This window comes from Falco peregrinus, chromosome Z (genome assembly GCF_023634155.1).
Source record: "Falco peregrinus isolate bFalPer1 chromosome Z, bFalPer1.pri, whole genome shotgun sequence".
Taxonomy (NCBI): domain Eukaryota; kingdom Metazoa; phylum Chordata; class Aves; order Falconiformes; family Falconidae; genus Falco; species Falco peregrinus.
In genome coordinates, this window is record NC_073739.1 from 60,346,303 (window position 1) to 60,365,128 (window position 18,826).

Here is an 18,826-nt window from a genome sequence, read left to right on the forward strand (position 1 = left end):
ATGGACTTCCATTACATTTTTTGTATCAATGAACAGAAGTTTCTGTGTGACACAGTAGGCAAGTCAGGAAAGCAGGTAACTTCAAAGTGTGGGGCAGAAAACATTTCTGAAAGCAATTCCTTCTGATAACATTTTGGCATATGCACCACTGTGTATGGCATCTTTATGCGCACGTAATCCTATAAAGCAGTGTATTCAGGAAAAAAAATGAACCACTCTGTGCCAATCTCAGCTAAATGCTCAGTAAGCCCATACATGAGATCTTCCAGAGGAGAAGGGGAGAGAAGAAAGGCAGAGGAATATTCTACAAGCAGACACTGCATGACAACTGCAGGCAGCACTAAAAATTTACAGTCATAATTTAAAATTGCAAAAGCTAGGATCACCATACCTTGGGAAATAAGGCTCTTGCTATTAAACAAAACAAAAAAACCCAAAACCTAAACAACATAATTATAAACAGCAATGAGAAAATTCATTTAAACTTATTCCTCTTCTGTCTGAGCTTCCCATTCATAAGAGACCAGTGAAGAATAGTGGTTATTCATAAACTTTAGAATAGTAAAAAGCTTCTTCCACAGTACATATTTAAAATTAACTGTAGCACAGCACAGAGACTGCAGTCTCACAAATTTACTAACATCAACAGCACGGAAGCTGGCAGAGTTGCAAAGCACAGAATCAGTGCCCAGGTTCCCACTCACCACAAAGGATAAGAAAAGCCAGGCACAATGAGTTTATTATCAGGACAGAAGTGGTGGCAGAACAGGACACTGCCAGTGCTGGCAGACACAGGCACAGGAGAATGGAGGCTAGTCTTAAGACCAGGACACAAGTGACCTGGCTTTGATCTGTCTCTGAGACCTACCTTCTTGCCTCATTGTAAGCCATTCATTTGACATGACCAGTTCTTCCTTGGCACCTTCCCTCTTAGAAAATACACTTTTCCAATCTATTTCACTGGCACTTCTGTTTAGGCACCTCACTGAATGTGAAACCTTACAAAACATCAGGAACAAAAGTCCCTTAAACAGCTGTCCCCTAAAAATTTGTCTCCAATACTCTTCTTTGCCCTGCCTGCCTTTATGGCTTTAATGCCAGATTCATTTTCACATGCTCTGATCAGTGTTTTTACATACACACACACATATATCCACCTCAAAGATATTACAAAGTGTGTTAATGAAGCTGGTCACTAATTCAGTTAGCATACTTAGAGCATACCAAGGAAACAGATTCTGTCCTCAACATCTTGCATTAGGACAAACCCCTTGCATATGACAAGGCACAAAAAATGCAAAAGCACTCAGGAGCCAAGAATTGTCTTTTGTCTCATCGCATCTTCAGATGGCTAACATCAGGTGGAGAAGGCTTTAACATATTAACTTAAAACTTATGGGATTGATGGAATATATTATTTTGATAAATCAGTGTTAAGTTCACTGCATAATAGACATTTTTTTTTCCTTTTCTTAATTTCCAGACCAAATTTGAGAAATCAGTAGAGAAGACTTAAGTAAATTCTCTAGTTGCATTACAGAATACAGTGAAAATCTGAATGACAGTCTCTGCTCATTTTCCTTCAAACAAACAATGGATCATACTCATCCATGATACAGTGAAATCAGATGGGTCTTATTAGATATGCTCAATATCCAGATGAACAGCAAAAACTCAAGTTTTGCTTTCTCACAAACTGGAGAAAGCAAAATCTGAAACATGAAAATGTATGCATGTTTATCAGAGAAAGAACAAGACATAGTGCACAGGATTCTGCAGTGGAATTCAGCTTGCTTAGATGTGAGTCACCATCACACCCGTAGCTCAAGCATTTCACTCTGCTATCTAGGTAGATTATCACACTAACTGCTTGTCCTTACCACACTAAACCTCTACTGGAAGTCTGCCTCCTAACTGCACAGAGAAGCCTGCAGTCTAGCACTGTATACCAAGATGGTACAGGCATTCCTGCTGACTTCTATCAAGCACAGTCACCATGCTCTCAAAGTCCTGACCAAAACAGAACACACTGCATTACATTTGCCAGTTAAGATGCAAACTCTTGCATTTGGAATAAAACAGATACTACTTAAAAGTAATGCTTATATTCTACAGGAAGGAAAAAACCAAACAACACTTTTACATTTTTGGTGTAATGTCAGTGAACATGGAGCTGCTTGCGCTAAAGCGTAAAAAAGGTACCTGGAGGGTATGTACAGTGTAATGCTAACCTGATTCAAAAAAAAAGGAAGAAAAACAGGTAAACACTGGATTTGCTTTCACCTCTATAATTCCACAGGTTTTTAAGAAATGCCCGTTCTTCAGTGCCAGCAGCTATCATATGCTGCTCAAGTTCTGCAGGTAAGCAACCAGCTGAAGTGTTACAGGAAACATCCACACCAAGAATTTATCACCAACTATGAAAGTTCCTCCAATAGCTGTAAGGTTTTCCTTTTTTGTCCTTCCACCCAAGCTTCAAAAGCTCATTTTCACACCATGAATCAAGTGAGAGCTTGGGGAGTCAGATTGAGATAACAAGAAGAGTATTACCCAAGGGTAAGTACCCAGTCTTATCTTCATGCTTTCCACTTCAGTTTATTAAGTTATTCCAAGGACATATGCATCTTCAGAATTTTTCTAGGCACCTAAGATATTATTCCTCTAAATCGTGGAATTAAGTGGACAAAGGTATCTCTGAATTAACTTTTACCTTAAATTTGTTTTTAAATTACAAGTTTGGAGAGAACTAACAACCAGCTTTTAATGACTTAAGAGCAGCTAAATTATGTTGTTGAATTTTAGGACAGATATTTACCTATAGTGATCATGATAGCAGATATTAATCCAAAGTTGTATTTCATTTTTCTGTCCAAAAATGCTCGTCAAGGAAGCCAAGAAAGTTCTTCCATCTCTGACTAGACAATAAAGTTTAAGGCATATAGCTATTTTCCGCATCTACTCACTGAAAGCATTAACCAAACAGAAAAATGGCATAATGTCAGGTTCTAGTCTATGAACAAAGACCTCTGGCACAACAGGCCAAGGAGACGTTTCTGAAAGCAACCTGGATGTTAAAACATTCCTGCAACAGCCCTTACACACAGTAAACTAAGCTAAGCGGCATCTGGAATAAGAAACAGGCAGGTAATGGTGTAAAAATATTCCTCATTTCCCTCCACTCTACAGCATGCAAAAGCAACTTCGCCACACTTGCAACACAAGACAAAAAGAGAGGAATGCACCCTACACAGCACAATGTAGCAAAGTAAGAAATAATGTCATTCATACCTGTTAGGAAAAAAAGTTTAGAAAGGCCCCAAAGTAATTCTTTCTAATTCCCCTAGTTCCTTGACAACCTCTGTTCAGAGGCAATCTTTCTTTGCAATCTACATCTAAAATATCCCATGAAATAGAGCTGTGAGTCAGTCAGATTACTTTTACAGAACTCTCGCAAGTATTTTAAGGGAGAACATAGAGCAGCTTAACTGTTCAGCTTGAACTTTCACTGTTACTCAGCACAGCACTTTTAACACTGAGCCATACAGCTGTAAGTTACAATTTCCTTCCTTCTGCAGCACCAGTTTTCTTGAATTTAAATAAATAGACATTTCTAGACATGTTCCTCCGGGACTGTATCTGTAGTCTTCAGGACCATTACAAGACCTAAGGGGAAAAAAAGAAGATAAAAAGAAAGAAAGAAAGAAAGAAAATCCCCATGCTATACTAGCAGAACAAGCACAGCTCTCCAAATACAGAAGCTGAGAGGGCAAGAGCACAAAGTTGCTTTGGGATCCAGAGACACTGCTGTTGAGCCAGGACTCCATCCTCTGCTCTACAGGCAGGCCCAGCAGTGATCTCCCTTCCAGGTGCATGGAAGAGGAGGAGGAGGAAGGCAGCTCCAGATGGGACATGACTTTGAATCTACTCTCCAGAATGCAAGCCTATTCCCATCCAGCAAGTTTTCCTTGTCACATTTTACAGACACCCTCAAATTAATTAATGGACTCTTTGAGATCTTAAGTTCTGTCATTTCCTTTGCAAAACGATTTTCAGTTTGCGAGATGGGCTATTAATGTCACTCCCAAATAACTCATTAGTCTGATTGATGCTGACTAAACAAGGTGAGAATTAAGCCAAATCGGATGGGGCCACTTAGCTGCTGCTGTTGAGGCACAGATGGGGAACAACAGCACCCTGCAAGTGCATGAAGACTCTTTGATGTTAATCATACTTTTGGTGGGATGTAAGGGTCATAAGACAGCAGCAGCAGAACTGCCATCCAGAGCACCACATTCAAACAACTGACAGATTGAACCTCCTTGCTTTGTCTCAACATGAAAGCAAGAGACTGTCCAAAAATCAACACCCTCTGTTCTAAAGTTTGGTTAGATCAATTTAGTTGCTGTAATGAAATCCTTCAGCAGCATTGACAAGTGTCACTGTGCACAGCTAGTGCAGCAAGAAGAAATTAAGAACAGAGGGCTGGTACTAGGACACGCAGTCATGCAGAGCACTGAAGTAACAGAGTGGCAATCCTACATTAGCTTTAGTTCCATAGAACATGGCAGCGTTCAATAAACAATGTAAATGCAGTTACTTCCTAGTTTGACATTCAGTGTGATTTTGTGTACCCCATCAAGTCTCATCATTGCCTATGACAAGAATTTCTGTTCTGATGGCTGTATTTCACAGGTATGAGGCAACACAGACAAAGCATTTGGCAACAGAGACAGGTGAAAATTTTGGAACCTGAGAAGGAATAGAAGGAAGACAAAAATCATAGAATCAATTAATTGTATGTCTTCACTGAGATAATCAGCAATTATATGGTAAACAGTGATAGTATTTAAAAAATCAGTATTTTTAGATTATATTAAATTTAACTTCTGTTTTTGCAATCTTCTTTGATTTTGAGAGACAACACTCAACTAATACTGGCCATAATTCTGCTATTCTAAAAACTAGATATCACGGCAGCTTGTTCACAACAGAAAACCCAAGGAATATGCATCTTAATTGTTTATTATCAGTCACTTGGAATTCATCTTGAACATATTTCTTTAGCAAAATAAGGTTTTCTCACTTGGCACCACCATCTTTAGCAACCCTTCCTTGTAATGCTTCTTACCAGTTTCCTTTCATTATCCACCTTATTGGCTTTAAACTTCCATTTTGCTTCCTTGAAATGATGATACCTCCTTACCTTGTCAACCCCATCAGACAAGTCCACTTCACCTTTTTCTACATCTCCAAGTTACTCATTTTGATGTGCCTTCTACATGTGAAAATGCTTTTTATTTTAGCAGGCCTGGTATTTGCCATTCCTTTCATTTCCAGCTTAAAACCCACAAACATTAAGAAGCTGTCAGTTAACAGTCACTTATGAGAGCTTTTACACTTAACTCTCAGAAATAAACATCCCAAAATAAATCACCAGCACAACCTGCACATTGACAACAGACACCTCAAAGCTGAAGTCACGCTTCCACCAGCACCAGTGGAAGTATGAGAATTTACATACGGAGCAAGCAGAATGAACCAGGTTGAATAGACATGCATTTCATCACTATCACCATCAACTGATCTTTGAACACTTTGCAATCCTATCTAGACTGCTACAGCTGTATGCCAAGTTTCAAAAAGAATCACTGGTCCACATCACAAGATGAGAACTGGATTATTTCATCTGTGTCAAGGAACTGAGTTAGACTCCTGGAAAAGTAAACAGATTCATTTTATATTCATAAGTAACAAATCAATTTGAACCATCCCACTGAGCACTGCAAGAACTATAAAGCCTCGTTAATTCACTTTGAGTATGCCATTGCCATGCCAGCAAGCTCCTCACTTCTGATAACTTACAGCCTACTAAACACTATGAAATTTGGAAGCAGTGGTTGCATCTATATTGAGCTGTAACTGTAAGTGACAGATCTCAGTTTCCCCAATTGTTTGCATCACACATATGCCGAAGACATTCTGAGACTCCTCCTAAGGCAGGACACCCAAATACAGCTCCTGACAGACCTCCAGAGCAGTTTGCTCATCAGATCACTGAAGTCATTCCTAGGATGACTCCAAATCCAGTTTCCCTCCAGTGGTGTCCCTCGCACTGTCAGGCAATTTCCCATGGTAGTGATGAGATTCACAACAAGCATACAGGGTGTTCCGGTTTAACCCCAGACAGCAACCAAGTACCACACAGCTGCTTGCTCACTCCCTCCACCCAGATGGGGAGGAGAATCGGGAAAAAGGTAAAACTTGAGGGCTGAGATATAAACAATTTAATAATTGAAATAAAACAACAACAATTGTAATGAAAAGGAGAGAGAAGGGGAGAGGAATAAAATCCAAACGTAAGGGGGGAAAAAAAACAAGTGATGCACAGTAGAATTGCTTACCACCCACTGATCAGGCAGCCCTGGCCAACTCTCCACAGTTTATACACTCAGCATGACATTCTATTGTATGGAATATCCCTCTGGCTAGTTCAGGTCTGGTGGCCGTGTCCCCTCCCAATTCCCTGTGCCCCTCCAACCTTCTCGCTGGCAGGGCATGAGAAACTGAGAAGTCCTTGACTTAGTGTATTACCTAGCAACCACTAAAACCATCAGTATGTTACCAACATTATTCTCAAACCAAATCCAAAACACAGCACTGCATCTGCTACTAAGAAGAAAATTAACCTTACCCCAGCTGAAACCAGGACACAGGGCCCAATCCATTCTTAAATATACCAGTATGACCACACACTGCGCATGGAGCACACTGTGCCCTGCACAGCCCACTGCAGAGGCTGACATGGGAATAGGTACAGAGGTCTGTACAGTAAATGTCAGCCAAGGGGCTGTGCCAAGTGCTGTGATGTAGGGATGGGTCCCAACAGCTGGAGAGGAATGGCCACACCTGGACTAGGCCGTCTCACTGATGAGCAGCTCATAGGGAAGACAACCATCCTGAAAACACAATGGCTACACCAACACTACCCTTGGGTATTGCTATCCAAATAATGTAAAGAAACATTTCTTCACTGACAGCTCATGCAGTTGCTTTGATTGCACTGGTGGAGGCTCGTAAAGACAACGTATTATGTGTTAAGTTGTTCTGAAACTAGATTCTCAACCACTTTGCAAATCATACCTCAAAATACAGGTTATATTTCAGAAAGGAACCTACAGTGATTGCAGTTCTAACCCCAAGATAGCAGGTGAGGTATCAGGCTTCACACAGACAGAAGTTATTTTACTTGGAAGTGTAATTACAGGAAAAAGATCAGATCTCGGGAAACTGCTCAGCGTTTTGACAAACTGAGCACCAAAACACACAGCATACTGTTTGTGCAGAAGTGTTGGCTCAAATGCCTGTGTGACAGGTAAAACTGGAATTTTCTTACCTATTTCACATGGAACTGGAATTACCTACATGAGACTCAGTACAAAAAAAAAAATCAACTTAATAGTTGAATAAAAATATTCAAGCAATAAATACATGCTACTACAGTTAGGAATGTCTAATCAAAGATCAGAGCCTAGTGCTTGTTAAAAGCTAGTTAGTTATTTCAGTATCACCTTTTTTTATGAACAGGAACCAACCTCTTTACGTGGTACCTGAATGAACTAGTAGGGTTCGATGCATTCAAAACCTATGTATGAGCCAAAAAATAGAAAAGCCTCCCTCACCCACTCCTTTGCATAAATATCACAGTAGATATTAAAATGTAAGAAGTCAAACACAAGTGCTTCTGTATCCATGAAATAAACAGTAGCCAGAAACAACCAAGCTTATTAGCTACTTAGAATGCTTTCATTGCGAAATCAGTCTTAAAGAAAGCTATACTGAAAAACACATTACTCCTGTAAGCTAGACGTGGTATAGTCTTCCCAAACCGGAGCACTTAGGTGCTCAATGCTTGCCTCCAAAAGAGGCTTAACTGAAGCATCAAATACATGTCCATGTAGCAGAACCTGCCATTTCCTGCTGACTTAACAGGTTTTGTGTTTAGAAAGAGAATACATACTATGATATACAAATGCTTAACCTAGTGAATGGAATGCCATGAGTAGGAAGTAGTAATACTATACTGAACTGCAAAATAATCTCAGTATTTACGAAGAAATGAAGAGGAATGGTTCTTCAGGAAGATGAACCTCATGCACGTAAGACAAGATGATTTAAAGTGATATTTTGTATATGCCAGTAAAAAGTTTAAAGCATCAGTTTTAATCATTACTTAATCGGCTCTGTGAAGTCTGATCCTGACCACCAATTTCCTAAACCTCTAGCATACAAGCATATCAGTTTATAAGCTAAATGGATTCTGAAATCAAAATCCTTACGTTTTTTCTAATGGCCATCACTAAGGTGTCAACTGACACAAGCAGGTCACCATGACTGCAAAGTTTCAATGAGGACGGTTAACTGCTATTGTGCCACTCTGGCTAGGGATATTTCCTCTTCAATACAAGCTTCTCATAGAAGAATACTAGCCATATTTTTTAAACGTGAAAGATGAAATTCCACTTCGTGATCACAACCAGCAATGCTAATCATAAACTGTGTGTTATCATCCAGTTCTTAATAGCAACACACAGTCATATACTTTCCTGCAAAACTGGGATTCATGAGGTAGCATTCAATGATCTGATTTCCCAAAAATCAATAACCTTACCACACTCTGAAATAATCGCTATACCCCTCCCAGTACTTCTCCTCTACAATGAGGAAGCTAGCAGGACTCGTCCAAGATGAAGGCAGAAGTCACTGTCTTAACAACTGGGTAAATTCCACCCATATTCTTTCTGAGGTACTTCAGAAAAGTACTGTCATATGCAAGTTGCAGGATCACCAAGCTAGCAATTTTTAGGGTCTAAATAGACTCATTAGGATTTTTCCAGAGCCACACAAGGCATTAAACCAAACCTCTGTTCCAGATTCCCACTACATAAACAGCATTTTCCAAGGCTGTAGACCTGTTTGTATGGTTGGACTTAGTAAAACCACTTTGAACTTGAACATGGTGTTGACAGTTAATATTCTTCCTTGACAGCATTTTCCCTCCAGGGTGTTGAACTATTCTTTTCCATACGATTCCAGAAACACATGCAACATCCTATACATGTTGCTCTAAATGGCAACAAAGTCCTCTGAATTAGCAGTCTTGGATTTTACAAAAACAATAGCCCGTGGCAGAAGCAGCAAGACAGTAAGACAAGCAAGAAGGTGGAACACAAGGCAACCTTTACAGGATCTAGACTTGAGCCCCATCTGTAAAGGCTGAGTTAGTCCAAGTGATTTGAGGATTACTGTTCTATCTCTGAGCACTCAAGAGCAGCAGTATTCTTTAAATCTAGGATTTAGGGTTGTTACTAAGGAGCAGAAGAGAAGGACTCTTTAAACGTATTTTCATGCGAAGTAAAATTGTTCTTTGTAAGAACAGTTGGGGAAGTAGCAGACTGTTTTCCTTTGTGTAAGAACTTCACTCCAGAATAATATTAATCCTCAAATCCTGCTAACAATAAAAGTCACAGATGTTATAGAAAAGGCCTCTATAATGCCCTTCAATCCATCCCAGTAAACTGATTTTAAAAATTCATAATTAATGTGGACAAAAAGGGAGGATTGTTTTAAAAGATGTATGTCACATTTAAGGTCACCAAATACACAATAATCAGTAAAAATTATCACAAATCTTGAGCAGTCTATTAAGATCTGTTACAAGAGGCACAGGCAGCACTTGCATTCTGATGTGAGGTAACTTAGGGAATCCAGAGTTTAGGGCTAACATTACACAGAAATCCAATCAAAATGGATCATTACTGAATGATGTGCTTTAGTGCCTCTGTCTTTTTCCAAAAAGCTTCCCAAAGATCCTGGGAGTTTTACTATTGTGCATAGCCAGACATGGCAGCTGTGCAGTACTTCTGAAAAACCAAGCCTATCTAGGGCTCAAATCAGCAGGACACCACCTATTCACTAGCACTGCCACAAGAACCAAGTTCCTACGTATGTCTAGATGCAGAGCTCTGGACTTGGCCTGCTGAAGTAGGCTTGCTGAAGCAGATGCAGGAAATCCTTCTGTTTTGTAAAAAACCAAGAATACTTCCATAAGAGGGACATATACTCAGATGTTGAAAAACCACTTGGAAATCAGTATCCAGAAGTTGAAACTAAATTAATCCAAGATAAATTGCTCCTGTCTAATTGCAGATTAACTCTTGTAGTCACACACAGGTCACTGAAAAATACAGCTGATGCAAAAGCACAGGTGTTCCAGCTTCAAATTGGCCAAATAGATACTCAGAACCTCAGTTACTGCACGCAATGATTTGACAACAGTTACACAGCATGTATTATTCCCTGTGCTTATTTTTGTTGGCATGGAAAATATTTCATACCTTAAGAAGCCCTGACATGGCTGCACACTCCACAGCAAGTCACGAGTTGGAGAAAACACTGGTTTCTGCAGTATCACACAATATATTTTTCTAGATTTTTGTACAGACAAGCCAGGGCTAGCAGACTGTTGAAAATGAACAGGCACAAGAAGCAGGAATTGTGAGAATACATGTCAAAGATGATTTATTTCACCAACACTTCCCTGTAAAGTGTTGACCATTTAAAACTCATTCTTCAGTTTTTAAAACTCAAGGAAGATCTCATTATATGCCCTGTTACAAGAATAGCTTCAAGATTAACTATGGATTCAAGACTATAACATACTATTTACAAAGTAAGTAATTTTAAAGCATTCTTAAAATCCAAATTCTAAACCTCGGCAATATTACCTGTTATGTTTTTTACTAAGACACTATGATATGGGGAAAAAACGCCACCTGTCAACAAGCTGAGACTCAACCTAGTAGACAGTATCAAAAAAACCTTTCCAGACTCAGAGCTTCAAAAAACTCAAGACAGGGACAGCTCTGAGTCTGGACCTTTTTGAACACTTCTTGCCAGAATAAACAGACATTGCAAAAGGTAGGTTTATTCCACCTGTAATGACACTTCCCTTGTGCCAACATCTGTATTTGTACAGCCACACAGTCAGCTAGGTTACAATACTGATGCGGCTCACTGCAGAAATGTTTGTGCTGCAGTAGACAACAGGAAAAATCACCCCCAAATTTCTGTTGTTCCCACTTTTTGGTGGCAAGCTTAGTAAAATCTTAATGATCAAGATGTTGAAAGGAATGCAGCCACAAAGGTCAATGAAACAGTGCCTGTGAACCATCTGCATGTATATGGAGGAAAAAACCAAAACAACCCAACTGGGAGGAACTATGTATTTGGAGCTCTTCTCTCTTTATTTAGGTAAAAGCCATTAGTCAAAATGAGTGATGCAAATTGCTTAAGTTAGCTAACTTAATATCTGTAGCTAAAAAAAGAAATAATCATGCCTAGATACTGGAAATGTCAATATATGCTTGCATCTGGCAATCCAGCATCATCTTCTGCATGTTTAAACAGTGTTTCCCTAGACTAATTTTTCTAATGATGACAAGCATTCACCACGACTTGCCACCAGAGAAACATGTCAGAATGCAGTGTGTTGCCAGAAGCGTATCTGTCATGCCGTTCCAGAAAATCAATACAGTATTCATACACAGTTCCATTACTTTGCAGAATGGAGCAGGCGACATTAATACCACTACCAGGGCTCTGTGTAGATACAACAGAGCCCAACACCACATGATGCAAAGCCCTGGTGGAATAAAATCACAGCTCCCTCTAGCACCCTCTCTAACCTCTCTGTCCTGAACGCAATACTAATTTTGGTGGATCTCACATGGCCCAGCCTTGGAAAAAATAAAAACCAAAACACCCACAACAGAATGGGGAAAGGAAATACATTATCAAAATTAGATTTTAAAGTGGGTTTTCCATAGTGCAATGCTTCCACATGTATTGTACCTTACCTTTAAGAATGAATATATCTGAAAAAGCCTTGCAGGGGGAACAGCATGAAACCCTCAACTAGAAAGCATGCTCTTGCAAATTTTTTTACAGAAGGCTTTTACCCAAGTAGGACTTTTAAATACCTGTTTCAACCTAACATGGTATATTTAAAAAAAAAAAAAGGGGGGGGGGGGAGGGGGGGAAGAGAGAGAGAGAGTAGACAGAGTCCTCAGATTCTTGTTTTCACTTTAAATTAATACAGAATAATTTGTCCTTTTGTCCATTCTTCTAGTTTCCTGTGACTATAACCACACACATGGGGAAACCTGAGGTTTTTCTCAAGTGCAGAACTGTCTCAGATACAAAGGGTGCATTCTTAAAACACACAAAACACACAAAAAATATATATATGTGTGCATATATATACACATTTACTTATGTGAGTTCCATTGCAGATCTGGTCTCACCCTCATTGGGTATCTCTACACCACATTGACTCCCTTGCTAAGCACCTCTTAACCTTCTGGTTAACTTCTGGACTAGAAGAGACATCAGCTCTTGGTAATTACTCTAGGCCTCAACAGCTTTAAAATTAAAGATAACTAAAATAGTAGAAGAACTAAGTTTCTAATCTGTATGAAGTGTTTGCATTGTTTAGATGATCACTGATATGGAATACACTGGAAAACCATAGGCTCAGCTCAAAGTATGTCCCAGGCACCTACACTGATGAGAAACTACTAGTAAATTAGTGTTACATCATGAAATAATGCTCTTCTCTTTATAGTACACTAACACATAGACATAGATTTGGAAAGCTGTGATTTAAAGAGGGATCAGCTAAGAGCTCTAAACTAAATTACAGTCTTAAGAAACAATCATCAAGAATAAAAGTTTTCCAACAAAATTCCCATAAAAGTGATAGCTGAATACTACTTATTTTACTAACTAGCAGGCAGAAACACTCTAATTCCAGTTAGGTATTGCCTCCTCCTGTTAGAAGTGCTGGCCTCTTACAGTATTTCAAGCTACTGCAAACTCTATGGTTTCAAGACTGCTTATTTCATCAAGTATTAGCTCGACATCTGGTTACGAGCCCTGTAAAGACAACAGGCATCATGGTAGGCAAGCACTGGTTGGATGAGAGAAATCACAAAGCATTCACCTGATGTTTGCCTTCAGACATTAAGAATAAAAACATTCTCAACATGATGAATGTGAAGGACTTAAATGTTTATTTTCAGCAGAACTAGGATTTCACTCAGAGAGCTGGTCTATATATAATCTTTATAACACATGGTAATACTGAAACAGATCAATTGCAGCCTTAAGGTACTACAAGTATCTTCACTAGATCAGCACAGAAATATCCCCCATGGTGTTCATGACACTCATTTATGTGTTGCCAGGCCAGAGGAGCTGGTTTAGATTTCTCATGCTTATTTCACAGTCATAAAACTACTGTGACAGAAGATAATTTAAGCATGGTAGAGGTCTCCACACATTGCTGCCTGACAAAGTAGTTCATTAACCATTTCAAGCTGATTTACATACAGTCCATCTGTCCAGGTATTTATACCTAACTAAATTTTTTTCAGATAATGAAGTTTTGTGGGTGTTGCCTATAGTAAGTGATGTTGACCTGGTCTTGTTATGCTCTCCATGCTGCTGCAGAAGACAGCACAAACTACTTTGCTGCCATTGCTTTCACACAATAAGCATCTCATTTTACCCATGAGATAGCAAGATGGCCAGGAATTGCAGTAACACTGAACTATTGCCACGAAGCTACACCTTCTGCTCTATTACCTGCAACATTTCTGTGTCAGAGATGCACGGCTAAGACAAAGTTTTTGGGAAAGTTATCATTAAGCCTTATGGGAGGGAAAAAAGACAGGTTAAAGAACCCAAGTCAAATTCAGTGGTCAACAACACTTCTGATTCCTAACAGCTTTATAATGCTCATGTCTTGTTAACCAGCTAGGAAACTGAAAAGCTTAAAGAAAAGACCATGGTTTGGAAACACCTAAAAAAGCAAGTCAACAGGCAGCAAACCAAAACCAACTTCCTCAAGAATTGTGGTCCTGTATGTTCAAACAGTATAGACTTTCACATATTTCTAGACTGTAAAGTTTCAAAAAGGCTTTGTAAAAAATATTACATCCTACAGTTTAGAAATAGCATGATCTGTTAATTCCCCCACAGCTATGGTATCATCTCTTCAAAATGGGACTCTGCATCCTGAATGCTTTAAAGAAATGCATTTGACTAACTCTCCATCCTTCAAAAAGACTAAGAGCTAGGAGTGCATCACCCAGCAAGACATTTTCCCAACTGCCAAAAACTAAAATAAAATACGTATTTCTAGGCAATATAATGCTACTAAGTACATCCTAAAATACTCATCTTCCATAATATTCTCCAGCCAATTTAAGAACCCTAGTATTCTAATTCTGCCATCTCAAACTGACATGTATCATAACCACCTTTATGAAGATAACATACCAAATATAGTCCAACAAAACTGAAGAGAAGCTGAAGTCTTCATAGACACCTTGACTAACACGACATGATGGACAAGCACATCTTATAGAAGCTTTAACTTTGTAATTTATTATCATCCAGTAAAAGTGAAAGGAAAAGCTACTAAGATGAATTTGGATACTTGTCCACAGCACAGAAGGTCATAAAGGAAAGTACTTCTGAAGAGAATAGCCATTAATAAATCAGGAATTAATCCAAAAGATTAACAGGACAGCCACTTCTGACCTGTACCAGAATTCGTGGCTGTGCACCTTCCATACTGTATCTAGCATGAAGTGTATTCATTTCAGCCTAAGCAACAACTGCATCACAGTCTACAAACACAAACCTCTTACTCCCCTGCCAGCAGCTGAAAGTAAAAGCAACACCAATGACCAGTAATGTAAAGTGATGGTTTGCAGCTTTACCTGGTCAGTATAATAATCCTAGCTGCCAACATATACCCTGAGTATGTTAACTTAAGATCTATTTCTTGAAGATTTTTAATGTAATCAAACCTCTGCTCAAAGAAGACTGATTGCACAATGCTGACAAATTCTGCAATTCTCAATACTGGGAGCACAAGAGAGAAGATATGAACTAGGACAGAACATACTGAGGTCATCCATCTTATTTATGCAAAAGTCCATGTTTTCCTATTAAAAAACACTATTCTGTGTGGTCAATCCAACAGAAGGGCTTACACAAATAAAACAGTTGTACCACTCAACAGTGACTCTTCGTAGGAACTTGTCTTCATGCTACATGGATGAGGAACTAGGCAAGGAGAGACACTGGCAGGTAGAGAAGCGAGACTGGACATCCTATGTGCCTGGCCTATACAATCCCCACAACTTACTCATTTACTTTTTCCTGTGAGATGAGAGATGCCCACAGTCATATGAAATACAGCACAAAGAAGAGTGTCTCCTGAACTACTGCACCGTATAGACCACACTCTAATATCAAGTTTCTCAAAACAACTATTTAAGAGCAGCACCACTGGCCCAGAGACCAGTCACCCACCGCTTGGTATCCACCACATACACAACATATAACTACTCGGCTTGCCTGACGGTACTCACTGCACCTGAGCAGGCTGAACTACACTGGCAGAACAGTGAATTCTTCACTATAAGAAATGAGACTAAAAAAGCCACTGCTTGTTTGGCAAAACAATTCCTCTCCCTTATCTCAAGTTTTCTGTGCTCTGACCATTGGAATAGATAACTCTCCACTCATCAGGTACTACAAGTTCACTGTTCAAGCTTACGGAGAACAGCAGCACCCATTAAACACTGAATATAGTACACAGATGCTTGTGTGGCCAGATATATGGATTATCAGCTTGCTTCTACTGCACTCAATTTTAAGACCTTAGTAGAGTATCAGAAAACTATTTTACAACTGCAGCATTTAGAGTCCAGTACATCTTGGTCTAAAAGTATTCTGAAATCCATGGGCAACTGCATTTAGGTGTTAATACAAAATCAAGACCTCTGCTCAGAACACTAGCAAATGTCTGATACTTAACCACAGATGCACAGAATTGGTGCTGGCCCTGGCTTGGATGAGCTCACTCACATTTAGAGTGCAGGGAGCTTACCAGCAACACATAAGGGTTTTGTCCATACATTTGTACCATGCATTTCTGGTTTTGTCCAGCTTGTTAGAAGATGGTCTGCAGAGGAACTCTATTGCAATAGCCTGATGTGTACTGTGAGTCGTCAAAATGTTTGCCAGCCAGTTGTGTCTTCTTGACCCCAATGGGCCAAGAACTGAAGTCATCACACGAACAGCTTCAGTATTTAGGATTATTTCAACTCCCTCTAGAGATACGTTTCCTAAGAAGCTATGACATTAAAACACCAGTAATACTGGAGTTGATGAAATGGGAGAGTTTTGGGTTGGTTGGTTGGGGTTTTTGTTAAGTTTTTGTTTTCAGAAATGCCCAAGTTAATTCTGGAGAAAGAATGTTTACTCCTCTTCAACAGTTCTCTGTATTTGTAATATGATACACTCAACTGACACAGCTACAAATGCAATACTGATTTTAAATAAAGGAGAGGTTTTCCATTATTAGCATTTAAAAAGCCATGTAATTCCACATCTGCTTAGCAGTTTTAAGAATATATCCCAAACCCATAGTATCATTTAGCCTTTTGGCAGGTTTCTGAAACGCATTATCACTTTCTGGAATATGTAGATAGCTGCAAGCTTGGGTTTATTCTGCTTGGGATTTTTTTTCCCCTTTAAATGGACGGGAAGACAAACAGGAAAAAAAACCTAACCTAAGAAGTCAACCCTTCCTACATCTTGTACTGTGAACCCCAGTGACTAGGACAGAGCCAAGGGTGCTGCTGTTATCACCCCACATGCAAGGAAGTTATTAAACTGGAGAATTCAGGGTCCTTAATGGCCTGAAGGAGACACACTGTTACCTTCCGTATTAATATACCAATTTCACATTTGAACTCCTGAATGACCAAAACACAAAGGTCATGACTTGTAACTTTTATACTCTGAACTATGTCATAAAGTCTCAGAAAACCAGCATCTTGCTAATGCGCTAAAAGTCTGCCCCCACCTTGCAGTTAGCCAGATCATACCAGGTTTCTGTTGCTTCTGAGCATGAAAAGCTCATGCTTCCATTCCACTAACAGACAAGCCCGGCAGCAGGGATTATTTTTTCATCTCGCTGTGCATATTACTAAGCATAGACCTGCAGAAAGTCTTCACAAGGATCTAGGTCTACTAATTTAGATGGGCTTGGATTCACTGTAAAGATGCTATTTCTCCTCATTTCCTTTAAACCTCAAGTGGATGTGCCAGTCTGCTAGTACACCTGCTGTAAAGCAGATTTCCTTGCAGCCTTCTTCACTTTATCGGGAAATCCACACATATTACATCCTCTGAAGACCCCGGAGGAGTCAAAACGAGCCTTCACTGCTCCAGAGTTTCACCTTGTCACACTGCACTCAAAGCAATCGCTCTCAGGACCGACCCATCCCTTAACGACGCCGGGAAGGGCCTCACGCTGGGGATCTGGAAGCCGAGACGGCTCTTCCAGCGATCCGATGTGGCTACGGCGGAGGCAAGCCTCTGCAGATCGTGGCGCGTCGCTCACGGAGCGCACCGCTTTTCCTTCCTCGGGCTGATGCACAGCATCGGTAGCAGCAGGATCCCTGCTCCCTACGCACCGCGCCAGCGGCACCACTCGCCTCCGTGTGCACCCAGCAGCGCCCGCCCGAGCCGCCACAGCTCGCGTGGGCAGCCGCCTCCCCCCCGCCCCGGCCGCCCGGCGGCCCCCGCGACATCCTTACCCCATGGCGGCCGGGCGCCGGGCACCGCTGGTGCCGCGCGGGCCGCGTCCCCGGGGCGCTCCTCGCCGCGCCGGCAGCTCCGCAGCCCCGTGGCCGCGGGCCGCTGCGCTGGGCTCGCCGCGCCGCGCAGGCCCGGGGCGCCGCGCCGCCGGCTGGCGGCTGCCGGGACGAGCGGGGCCGCCCGCGCCCTAGGGAGCGCCCCCCGCGGGCCGGGCTCCCATGGTCGCCGGCTGCGCCAGGCGCCCGCAGGCAGCGGCTCCGGCCCCCGGGCGGGCGGTGGCGGCGGCGGCGGCGGCTCCGGGGGCAGTCGGGTCCCCTCCTGCGGGCGGACGAGGAGGCGGTGGCCTTCTCCGCGACGGGCTGGCGGCGGCTGCGGCGCTTCTCGCCGGGACGTGAGCGGCCGCCGAGGGCTCCGTGTGCCTCAGAGGCGCAGCGGGATGGGGCAGGCGGTGCGCGCAGGGCTCCACGCTGCCGCTCCCCCTAGCACCCTCGCCGGCAGTGTGGCGGGCACCAACGCATTCTCCCGAGGAGGCAGAGACAGCCGTGGCACCGGCGCTGGCATCGGGCTCCCGGCGTGAAGCGGCTAGCGGCGGGCTGCGGCCGCGCGTCGCCCGCGGGCAGCGGGGCGCCGCGCTCCCCCGATCCGCCCGCCCGCCCACTCCCGGCTGCGGAGATACGGGGCGCTGCTCCTCCTTCCCGCGGCGGCGGGTCCGCTCCTCGCCGTCACGCCTTCTTCTGCGGCGAACGGGCGGGCATCATCCTGGGGCGCGGCGGGTCGGTCGCTGCCAGCGGGCGGCGGGAGGGGCTGCCGCCGCCGAGCCCGCGCTCCTCTGCGGCGGGGCCGCGGGCTCAAGCCCCGCCGGTGGGATGGAAGGAGGGAAGGAGGGAGGGCGAGGGGGCGCGACTGCCGCCTCAGGCGCTTCGCTGCAGCTCCGGCGCCCCCGAGCCGCTGCCTCTGGCCGCTCGCATCCCCCGCCTCCGCCTCACACCTCCGCCACCGCCCGCCCGTCCCCTCGCGGTGGGCAGGCGCAGCCGCCGCACGCAGCCCGAGCCTCTGTTCCGCTCCTCCCGTGGGAAGGGAAGGG

General features: G+C 42.4%; 1 protein-coding gene across 1 annotated transcript in view; it reads right to left on the reverse strand.

Annotated features, from left to right (window-relative positions):
• The window catches only part of HOMER1 (homer scaffold protein 1), a 96,291-nt gene extending 78,062 nt beyond the window's left edge, over nucleotides 1-18,229 (reverse strand). The window contains exon 1 of the mRNA XM_055791559.1: nucleotides 17,742-18,229. Within this exon, the coding sequence (XP_055647534.1) occupies nucleotides 17,742-17,746 (5 nt within the window). The 5' untranslated portion in view covers nucleotides 17,747-18,229. The remainder of the gene's footprint in view (nucleotides 1-17,741) is intronic.
• Between the last annotated feature and the right edge of the window lie 597 nt (nucleotides 18,230-18,826).